Source organism: Galeopterus variegatus, unplaced genomic scaffold (genome assembly GCF_000696425.1).
Source record: "Galeopterus variegatus unplaced genomic scaffold, G_variegatus-3.0.2 Scaffold5197, whole genome shotgun sequence".
Classification (NCBI taxonomy): Eukaryota; Metazoa; Chordata; class Mammalia; order Dermoptera; family Cynocephalidae; genus Galeopterus; species Galeopterus variegatus.
Genome location: NW_007731308.1, coordinates 114,498 through 126,322, shown reverse-complemented (window position 1 = coordinate 126,322; position 11,825 = coordinate 114,498). Strand labels below are relative to the sequence as shown.

At 37.9% G+C, this 11,825-nt stretch overlaps 1 protein-coding gene across 2 annotated transcripts in view; it reads right to left on the bottom strand.

Moving 5' to 3' along the window:
• Positions 1-9,831, bottom strand: part of ZNF565 (zinc finger protein 565) — a 19,331-nt gene extending 9,500 nt beyond the window's left edge. Inside the window, exons 1-2 of one of the 2 annotated variants that reach the window (XM_008589088.1) lie at positions 9,583-9,831; positions 8,565-8,660 (exon numbers count right to left, since the gene is read on the bottom strand). In XM_008589088.1, the coding sequence (XP_008587310.1) occupies positions 8,565-8,660; positions 9,583-9,727 (241 nt within the window). In that variant the 5' untranslated portion in view covers positions 9,728-9,831. The remainder of the gene's footprint in view (positions 1-8,564; positions 8,661-9,582) is intronic. The other variant, XM_008589087.1, reaches the window with a different exon arrangement.
• Between the last annotated feature and the right edge of the window lie 1,994 nt (positions 9,832-11,825).

Here is an 11,825-nt window from a genome sequence, read left to right as displayed (position 1 = left end):
TTTTTTGGTTTTTGAGCTTTGAAGTATCTTGGTGATTTAAGGATGTTTTAGGTACATGGCAAGTATAATTTCGATTATATACAATATTCTCCTCAAACATTGGCTTGCAACTGTATGTTGAAATCAGGGGTTGGCAAACTTTTTCTTTAAAGGGCTAGATAGTAATATGTTAGGCTTTGTGGTCCAAGTGGCAAAAATGAGGATCTTACGTAGGTACTTAAATAAGAGAGAAACAAACTGCAACTTTCTTATTGATGAAATTCAAACTATAATAATTGAGTATAATTATTTTGTAATACAGATCTACAAATGAGAAGAATGGAATTATTTTCAGGGTAGAAGTTGAAAGCTCACTTAATTGGGGTTCAGAGTTAATGTCTTCTAGCATCAAAATTGTTTATAAATGTCTGTGTTAGTGCTAATTTGTAATATGATTTTATATATTTTATCTTTGAAAATGTTTCAGGGCCAACCCATGGCTCACTTGGGAGAGTGCGGTGCTGATAACACCAAGGCCAAGAGTTTGGATCCCTATATAGGGATGGCTGTTTAGCTCCCTGAGAGCATGGTACTGACAACACCAAGTCAAGGGTTAAGATCCCCTTACCGGTCATCTTTTAAAAAAAAAAAAAAAAAAAAGAAAATGTTGTTTCAGTTATAAACCAAGGTCAAGAGTTCAGCTCATTGTACTGGTCAGCTGACCCTACCCCCCAAAAAGAAAATGTTGTTTCATATACATATAGTACTGCCATAAACTATATCAAACCATGAGCATATGGTTTTAACTAAGAATATGCATCCTTAGAAGGCATTTGTAGAATTCATTAGTTTTCATGTCATATAAAAAAGGCGGTAGGTTGGATTTGGCCCACAGGTCATAGTGTGCTGATGACTGATTTAAATCATTACTGTTGGTGAAGGATATCACAAATAAGATTTTTGATGTATTATAAAAATATGAAATACCACATCCTCACTCATAAGTTGGAGCTAAAAAAATTTTAAAAAAATTTAAAAAAAAAGAAAGAAAGAAAGATATAACAATCACAATAATTCATTGAACTTTCAAAAGGAATTAAAAAAAAAGAAAGAAAGAAAGATATAACAATCACAATAATTCATTGAACTTTCAAAAGGAGAGAACAGAACTGAGGCCACCCAAGGTGGAAAAGGGGGAGGGGGAGGGGATTTAGCAAGAAATTGGTAAAAGGCCACAAAAGAAATTACATTGTGTAATGATAAATATAGTAATTATCCTGATTTGAGGATCACATATTGCACACAGGTATTAATATTCAATGCTGTACCCCACAGACATGTACAATCAATTATGTTTCAATTATAAATAAATAATTTAAAATACAACTTAATACAAAAACAATAAACAAGATTTTTTTTAAATATAAAAAATAAAAAATGATAGTATGAAACTAAAATTCCAGACCATTAAAACAGAATTGGAGTGGAGTGAGAGTGGGGGCGAATCTCGGCAGGGGTCAACAAACTTTTTCTGTGAAGGGCCAGATAGTAAATGTTTTAGGCTTTGTGGTTACATAAGGTCTCTACAGCATATTCTTTTTATAAAAAAAATCCTTCCAAATGTAAAAACTGTTCTTATCTTGAGGAATATACAAAAAACTGGTTATAGACTAAATCTGACCTATAGATATTAGTTTGCCAACCTCTGGTCTAGGGCATAGGTAAGTAAAAGATGGGTAAAGGTCTTAAGGTCTTACCTTTCTCAGAAAAAGAAATTCAAAGATACTATTTCATACCATTCTCCAGTAAAAGGAACCAGGGACCGTTTGAAAAATGGTTAATTTCAGGGATGAGGTAGGAAAAATACAAGATAAGCCTGGAACATTTTATGGTACCACAAAATATGAAACTACTCAACAAAGAATGAGGGATGTAGCCTTACAACACTGAGGTCACAAGGGCGGATCCTCATACCAGCCAGCCACCAAAAAAAAAAGAATGAGGGCCACCGAGAGTCAACCTGAAGGAGTCAACCAGAAGCAGTTCCCAATGGCCAACGTTTGAACAATTTGAGCAATGAAATAAACAATGGAAGTACTGAGTATAGTCCATACAATAAAATATCTGAGTCCACAGTGAAACAAAGCACTGAATAAATAAAAATGGGAGGAAGATAGAGACAGCTCTTGCTGACAGAAGAATTTCAGTTATTAATGTAGAAGAAATAAGGGACACAGAAAATAAGGGAGCATCCATCAGTGGATCTTGTCTGTAACAGTTATTATTGTGGTGTTTACCTAGCGTTGATTTTGTGTGTGAGAAATGAGGAAAAACAGCACATTTGCATAAAGTCAAAGTATCTCCCCCTAAGATATTTATCAATTACAGAGGGAAAAATAGTAACTTTACAGAGGAGAAACCAGAGAGGCAATACCTTAACCAAATTATCAAAGTTAACATCACCAGTAGTGGGCCGGCCCGTGGCTCACTCGGGAGAGTGCGGTACTGATAACACCAAGGCCCTGGGTTTGGATCCCACATGGGGATGGCCGGTTCGCTCACTGGCTGAGCGTGGTGCTGACAACACCAAGTCAAGGGTTAAGATCCCCTTACCGGTCATCTTTTGAAAAAAAAAAAAAAAAAAAAAACATCACCAGTAGTAAGCCATATCAACATCTGGTATGATGCAGAGAAGGACACAACATTGCTTCTGTGCTACTCTTGCCAAAAATGCATAATCTCAATCTAATTGTGAGAAAATCAGACAAACACAAAGTGAGAGATATTCTACAAAATAGTACTCATCAAAAGCATCAAGGTCATGAAAGACAAGGAAACATTAAGGAACAGTTTGGCAGAGGCCAAAAAGACACAATAACTAAATGTAATGTGGGATCTTAGATTGGATCCTGGAACAGAAAAAGGATATTAGGGGAAAACCTGACAAAATTCAAATTAAGATTTATGGTTAGTTAGTATTGTACTAATGTTAATTTTCTGGTTTTGATAACTGTATCATGGTTATGCAAAATGTTAACTTAGTGGAAGCTGAGTGTAGGGTATATATGGGAATTCTCTATAATAATTTTGCAAATTTTCTCTAAGTTTAAAATTACTTCAAAATAAAAATGTTGGGCTCACCAGTTAGCTCAATTGGTTAGAGCACAGTGTTATAACACTAAGGTCAAGGGTTCAAATTCCTCTACTGGCCAGCCATAAAAATAAATAAATTAAATTAAATTAAAAAGTCAACGAACAACAAGGCTTTACCAAAAAGAAAAAAAAGTTCTACTTTTCAGTCTTGAGGTAGGTAGAAAAAGCACCTTTTTAAATTAAAATTTCAAATTAAAGACTATCTTATTACAAAGCAACAGAAAATACAACTTTGAAATTATTTGAGGGAAGAAAGAGTAGTAATAAAACATAGCTGGAAATGAGAACAAGGAATAGAAAATATGAAATTAAACAGCAAGAATAAGAACAGACACATTAATTATAACAAGTGAGAATGAATTCCCTTTTTCAAGTAAAAAAAAATCTCAGATTGATTAAAAAAGAGAACTCTAACAGAATCCTGGTTACGATGGACATATTTAAAGTGGCAATAATTATTTTTTTTAAAAAGGATAAACAAAAATAGGATATGATTTTTCAAGCCAACAAAAAGAGGACATTTGGGGCCGGCCCGGTGGTGCACTCGGTAGAGTGCGGCGCTTGGGAACGCGGTGGCACTCCCGCTGAGGGTTTGGATCCCATATAGAAACCAGTCCGCTCACTGGTTGAGCGCAGTGCGGGCGCGACACCGAGGGTTGCGATCCCGTTGCCGGTCGCGGTACGGGCGCAGCACCGAGGGTTGCGATCCTGTTACCGGTCACGAAAAAAAAAACAAAAAGGAAAAATAAATAAATAAATAAATAAATAAATAAAAGTCTGACTATATAGAAAAGAACAGAGACTAATGTCATTATAACACCCATGTCACTATTTTTCTTTTTGTTTATTTAATGTTTTATTTTTTTAAAAAAGAAATAAAACAATAAGATAAAGTTGATGTCCCTTTCTTCCTCTTTCCAGTTTCTTTCTCTTCTATTCTTCTCTGGGGAGTTTTCCCTATGTCAGTAATTTGTACATTTCTTTCTTTATTTTTAAGCTTAATTACTTTAAAAAAATAGTTAGCACATACATATGGTACACGAAATTCAAAAGGTTCAAAAGTTAAGTGCTAGTTCTGCTTCAAGCCACCCATTTTCCCTTCCCAGAGGCACCCACCGAAAAAAAAAGACAAAAAGACAAAAAAAAAAAAAAAAGAGGACATTTGATATTAATATCAGAAAAAATAAAATTCGAGGTTAAAATCAATAAGTGGGAAAATAAAGGACAGGTTGTACTGATAAAGATATAATTTGCAATGGAGTATATTTCATCTTTACAAAAATATGAACTGTAGTAGCAAAATATGTATATAATATAAGAAACAGCTCTCAGAATTTGATAGCACAAGTACAGAGAAAGTTAAAAGGATATGCAGATTTTAAATAACATAATCACAAGATTTATAGTTAAACAAAGAGGCACTAGTTTCAAATATGTGTGGAATATTTTCCAAAATTGGAACAATCTGATTTATTGACAATAATAGGAAAGAGAAGGCAATGGAATGATTTCTACTTTGGGCTGAGAGAAAATATCTGTCAATATAGAATTCTGTACCCACTGAAAATATCCTACTCTATAAGAAAGAAGTTCATGAAATAAGACATTTTCAGGTGGCCAAAAACTGAGAGAATTTGTCAAGAGCAGATGTGCACAAAAGGAAATTTTAAGGGTATTCTTCAGATAGAGAGAAAATGACCCCATATGAAAATAAATATGATAACAATAGCAGAGAAGTCAGGAGAGAGGTAAGTGATGATTAAGTATTCAAAGGTTCCAATATAGTCCAGCAAGTGCCAATTAATAATAATCACTAATATTTATTTAGTAGTCACTATTGTCTGGCATTGTTCTGGGCACTTTCACATTATGAATTCATATAACAGCCATGATAACCACATGAGGAAGGCATTTGCAGAGAAAACTGAAGCACAGAGAACTGTAATTTACCTAAATCCACAGAGCTAATAAGTGGCAAAGCCAGGATTTGAACTTAGGCAGACTGACCCCAGAAGTCTGTGCCCTCAACCATGACACAACCCTACTTCTCCAAAGTTAAGAGAATAAATGAATAAATTAATTTCTGAGTTAGATAAAATGAGAAGCCATTTCAAGAAAATAAGTTTTCTTATGGTATGAAGGTATCTGCAGGTAAAAAGGATCTCAAGTACAGGTAAAAAGGCGGCCATTGGGAAAGAAAGGGACACATCCTTTTGGGAGGAAAATATGAAAGAAGAAAGAACAGAGAGGAATTAATGCGGGTAGGGAAACGTTCTCCTGGGAGCTGATGCTGACAAGGTCTTTCCTCTTCACATATTCATGTGTCAGGCCTTTATCCCACAGTAGGGCTGTGGGGGAGCTTCCTGACAATAACTCGATACTGCTATCAGTTGACTCAGTCACTGGGCTATTATCCCCATTGACCTTCCCCATCAGATCAGCCCTCACTCACCTGGGTACCATGGTCCTGTCATATCATTTGCAATCATCCAGGGCTCTTTTCCTTGCTCCAATAAGGAAATGACATCAGGCTTAGAAATGGAAAGCCCTGTTTACAGGAAGAGAAAGGGGGCACGATCATACTGTTTCAAAATTCAAACCCAGTCCCCTGGTCATCAAGGAAGAGAGGCAATTATAAGGAAGAAGGTGTGAGGTTTTCCAAAGGATGGGAAAATGGAGGTGCCCAATGGAACTACTCATTTCTAATTCCACAAAGCACAAAATAATTCTCTTGCGAACAGAGAGCAGATACACAGTCAGACACTTGTAAGTTGCCTGAAAAAGTCATAATGAAAAAANGACAACACCAAGTCAAGGGTTAAGATCCCCTTACCGGTCATCTTTTGAAAAAAAAAAAAAAAAAAAAAAAACATCACCAGTAGTAAGCCATATCAACATCTGGTATGATGCAGAGAAGGACACAACATTGCTTCTGTGCTACTCTTGCCAAAAATGCATAATCTCAATCTAATTGTGAGAAAATCAGACAAACACAAAGTGAGAGATATTCTACAAAATAGTACTCATCAAAAGCATCAAGGTCATGAAAGACAAGGAAACATTAAGGAACAGTTTGGCAGAGGCCAAAAAGACACAATAACTAAATGTAATGTGGGATCTTAGATTGGATCCTGGAACAGAAAAAGGATATTAGGGGAAAACCTGACAAAATTCAAATTAAGATTTATGGTTAGTTAGTATTGTACTAATGTTAATTTTCTGGTTTTGATAACTGTATCATGGTTATGCAAAATGTTAACTTAGTGGAAGCTGAGTGTAGGGTATATATGGGAATTCTCTATAATAATTTTGCAAATTTTCTCTAAGTTTAAAATTACTTCAAAATAAAAATGTTGGGCTCACCAGTTAGCTCAATTGGTTAGAGCACAGTGTTATAACACTAAGGTCAAGGGTTCAAATTCCTCTACTGGCCAGCCATAAAAATAAATAAATTAAATTAAATTAAAAAGTCAACGAACAACAAGGCTTTACCAAAAAGAAAAAAAAGTTCTACTTTTCAGTCTTGAGGTAGGTAGAAAAAGCACCTTTTTAAATTAAAATTTCAAATTAAAGACTATCTTATTACAAAGCAACAGAAAATACAACTTTGAAATTATTTGAGGGAAGAAAGAGTAGTAATAAAACATAGCTGGAAATGAGAACAAGGAATAGAAAATATGAAATTAAACAGCAAGAATAAGAACAGACACATTAATTATAACAAGTGAGAATGAATTCCCTTTTTCAAGTAAAAAAAAATCTCAGATTGATTAAAAAAGAGAACTCTAACAGAATCCTGGTTACGATGGACATATTTAAAGTGGCAATAATTATTTTTTTTAAAAAGGATAAACAAAAATAGGATATGATTTTTCAAGCCAACAAAAAGAGGACATTTGGGGCCGGCCCGGTGGTGCACTCGGTAGAGTGCGGCGCTTGGGAACGCGGTGGCACTCCCGCTGAGGGTTTGGATCCCATATAGAAACCAGTCCGCTCACTGGTTGAGCGCAGTGCGGGCGCGACACCGAGGGTTGCGATCCCGTTGCCGGTCGCGGTACGGGCGCAGCACCGAGGGTTGCGATCCTGTTACCGGTCACGAAAAAAAAAGACAAAAAGACAAAAAAAAAAAAAAAAGAGGACATTTGATATTAATATCAGAAAAAATAAAATTCGAGGTTAAAATCAATAAGTGGGAAAATAAAGGACAGGTTGTACTGATAAAGATATAATTTGCAATGGAGTATATTTCATCTTTACAAAAATATGAACTGTAGTAGCAAAATATGTATATAATATAAGAAACAGCTCTCAGAATTTGATAGCACAAGTACAGAGAAAGTTAAAAGGATATGCAGATTTTAAATAACATAATCACAAGATTTATAGTTAAACAAAGAGGCACTAGTTTCAAATATGTGTGGAATATTTTCCAAAATTGGAACAATCTGATTTATTGACAATAATAGGAAAGAGAAGGCAATGGAATGATTTCTACTTTGGGCTGAGAGAAAATATCTGTCAATATAGAATTCTGTACCCACTGAAAATATCCTACTCTATAAGAAAGAAGTTCATGAAATAAGACATTTTCAGGTGGCCAAAAACTGAGAGAATTTGTCAAGAGCAGATGTGCACAAAAGGAAATTTTAAGGGTATTCTTCAGATAGAGAGAAAATGACCCCATATGAAAATAAATATGATAACAATAGCAGAGAAGTCAGGAGAGAGGTAAGTGATGATTAAGTATTCAAAGGTTCCAATATAGTCCAGCAAGTGCCAATTAATAATAATCACTAATATTTATTTAGTAGTCACTATTGTCTGGCATTGTTCTGGGCACTTTCACATTATGAATTCATATAACAGCCATGATAACCACATGAGGAAGGCATTTGCAGAGAAAACTGAAGCACAGAGAACTGTAATTTACCTAAATCCACAGAGCTAATAAGTGGCAAAGCCAGGATTTGAACTTAGGCAGACTGACCCCAGAAGTCTGTGCCCTCAACCATGACACAACCCTACTTCTCCAAAGTTAAGAGAATAAATGAATAAATTAATTTCTGAGTTAGATAAAATGAGAAGCCATTTCAAGAAAATAAGTTTTCTTATGGTATGAAGGTATCTGCAGGTAAAAAGGATCTCAAGTACAGGTAAAAAGGCGGCCATTGGGAAAGAAAGGGACACATCCTTTTGGGAGGAAAATATGAAAGAAGAAAGAACAGAGAGGAATTAATGCGGGTAGGGAAACGTTCTCCTGGGAGCTGATGCTGACAAGGTCTTTCCTCTTCACATATTCATGTGTCAGGCCTTTATCCCACAGTAGGGCTGTGGGGGAGCTTCCTGACAATAACTCGATACTGCTATCAGTTGACTCAGTCACTGGGCTATTATCCCCATTGACCTTCCCCATCAGATCAGCCCTCACTCACCTGGGTACCATGGTCCTGTCATATCATTTGCAATCATCCAGGGCTCTTTTCCTTGCTCCAATAAGGAAATGACATCAGGCTTAGAAATGGAAAGCCCTGTTTACAGGAAGAGAAAGGGGGCACGATCATACTGTTTCAAAATTCAAACCCAGTCCCCTGGTCATCAAGGAAGAGAGGCAATTATAAGGAAGAAGGTGTGAGGTTTTCCAAAGGATGGGAAAATGGAGGTGCCCAATGGAACTACTCATTTCTAATTCCACAAAGCACAAAATAATTCTCTTGCGAACAGAGAGCAGATACACAGTCAGACACTTGTAAGTTGCCTGAAAAAGTCATAATGAAAAAAACCAGGAATTTCAGAAGGCTAGTCCTGAATCATTTGGAGTAGGTAAGTATGGTGATTATTCTCCATTAACCCTCTCCTTCCCCTCCAGTCCATTCCTCAGTGTTCCTGGCCCTGCTCTGTGCCCCACTCTGCTCCAGACAGCTTACTCGTAAGGATATATTTACCCCTGCCCTATGCTTTCCCATTGAGTTTGGCAGATGGAAACCATCAGCAGAAAGTCAGCGAGGAGGAGGAAAGAGAGTGCAGGACATTTCTTAACCCTCTTCCTCTCTCCGTCCTTTGACCCAGAAGTTCTTTTTTTTTTTTTTTTCCTTTTTGTCTTTTTTACTGACCGGTAACGAGATCGCAACCCTTGGTGTTGCGCCCGCACCGCGCTCAGCCAGTGAGCGGGAACCGGTCTCCACATGGGATCCGAACCCTCGGCGGGAGCGCCACTGTGCTCCCAAGCGGCACACTCTCCAGTGCGCCACCAGGCCGGCCCGACCCAGAAGTTCTTGAGGTAGGTACAGTTGCTGCTAGCTGGGCCCTTTTCTGTGGCTCTAGTTCTCAGTGTCTCTGGTGGCACTGTTTCTCTCTTCATCCCTTCAGGCCAGAGGTGGAAACAGCCTCCCACTGTTGTAGTCTCTGGGTGCCTTGTTTCCTGTCTGGCCCCTTGTGATACAGTATCCTTACCTACTGAGACCAAGTTACCAAAGTTCTCTAAAGTCACATCCCTGTACAAGTCCCTCTGGGCAGGTTCCAGGCACTTCCATTCTTCCTGAGAGAACTCTATGGCCACATCCCTGAACGTCAGCAATCCCTGAAACAATAAACCCATGCATTAGTAGTAATTAAAGGACTTCTGTATTTTTTCACCTTTAATTATGAAAATTTTCAAAATACACAAAAGTACAAAGAATAGCACAAGGGATCTTCAAAAAGTTCATGGAAAGATTCATATTATCTTTCAATGCTATTTTTCCACTATCTTTTTGAAGTACCCTTGTGTAATGACCCCTATGAATCCATCACTCTGCTTCAATAATTAACAAAATTTTGCATATCTCTTTTTATCCCTTTCCTTCCATCTTTTACACCTGGTGTATTTTGAGGCAAATCCCACATATCAAACATCAGAATACCTCATTCATAAATACTTTGGTATCTAACAGATTACAGACTTTTTAAAAAAGCACATAAGCAGAATATCATTATCATACTTAATATAACAATAATTTCCTAATAACTAGATAAGTTCAAATTGCCCCAACTTTCTCAAAAGTGATTTTTTTAACAGCTGATTTATTCAAATCAGGATTCAAACAAGATCCACACATTGCATTTAGTTGATAGGTTTGCTAAAGTCTCTCAAATCTCTAACAGCCCTTAAAAATTTTATTGCCTGGGGCCGGCCCGGTGGCGCACTGGATAGTGCGCCGCTTGGGAAGCGCGGCAGCGCTCCCGCCCGAGGGTTCGGATCACACGCACCCAAAAAAAGCTAGTAGGGAAACTTGCCAGAATTTGAACCCAGATCTGCCAAAACTCCAAAGTCAGACCATAATTGTGTCTCCCAGTGTGTAAATATCTATCAAATACTTTGTGCACATGTGTGAACATGCCAAACTTTGAATGATTTAAGTATAACCTGTATTTTAATACTTAGGACAGCATCATAAAATTAATTTCTAAATGAATATTGAAATTTATCCAGTTTCTATGTTTAGCAATTGGTGTTAATTTACCTCTCATAAGTGCTAGAAAGGTTCTACAATACCTCCTCCAGCCCTTTTATACTATTCAAGCTTTTTATTAGCCCTAATGTTGATTGCCTTCCCAGGGCATCTACTAGTTTGAGTATAATTTGTCTAATTAAATTTAAAGAAGAGATGTTTCAGGGAGCACCATTTCATCATTTCCTCTTAAACTCTATGCTGTGGACTTTAATTTCCCCATACTCTAGATTTGGCTGACTGCATCTTCATGGTATAGTTTAACATGTTGCCCTACTTCCACATTTTCTGTGAAATGATAGATCTGGAGGCCTGATTTCCATTTTTTTTTTTTTTTTTGGAGGGGCATGAATTATGTCAGAGGTGGGCTGTGTACTTCCCATAGCTTCCCATTAGGAGGCACAAGATGACTGGTTGTCCCATTTTTAATGAAGTTAAAATTGATGACTAGACTTCTAGTCAAGGTGGCAGAACAGATGGACCCCAGTGTCACTCTCCCCGACATATCAACTAATTTACAACTATTAAAAAGCAACGACAGCCAAGCTGGGGCCACTAGAGCTCAGGGGAAGAGGAGGAGAGACCTACAGAGTGCATGAAGGTGGGAGAAGCCATGATGACAGAAAGAAACTGCTCCAATTGTTTCGAACCCCAGCTGCTTCCAGGCTGGAGCTGCTGAATGTATGGAGCAGAAACTGGCAAAAAGCCGCAGCTGTGCCCTTTGGATGGTGTTGCTTGGAGGAGGCAGGGGAGAAGACGGCCTTGGTGGCCCCCAGGCCAACAAGACCACTAATAGGGTTCCTGTGGACCCACATAGGATCAAGGAGCCACAACAGCTGAAAAAAAGGAGCCACTCAGAGACTGGTGAGTCATTGCAAGGGACTGGAGCGTGGCCCATCCCACGGGAAGTGTCTGGAGCATGGGCAGTGGGGGAGACGGGCCCACCGGGGTAACACTGGGGCACAGCAAGGACAGCTGATCTGACCCCCAATCAGCATAGGACCACTCAGAGGAGTCTGGTAAGGATATAGAATCGCATGGGGTGCGATTTGATGAAAAGACTCAGGCCCAGGTCAGTGTTTCTACACAACCCAGGTGTACCAGATTTCACTAGACCCAGAAGACCTATAAAATCAACGATTAAAACCTGAGCTGCCAAAAAGCCTTCCCTAGGGAATCAGCAGCAAAGCAGCAATTTAGCTCAAC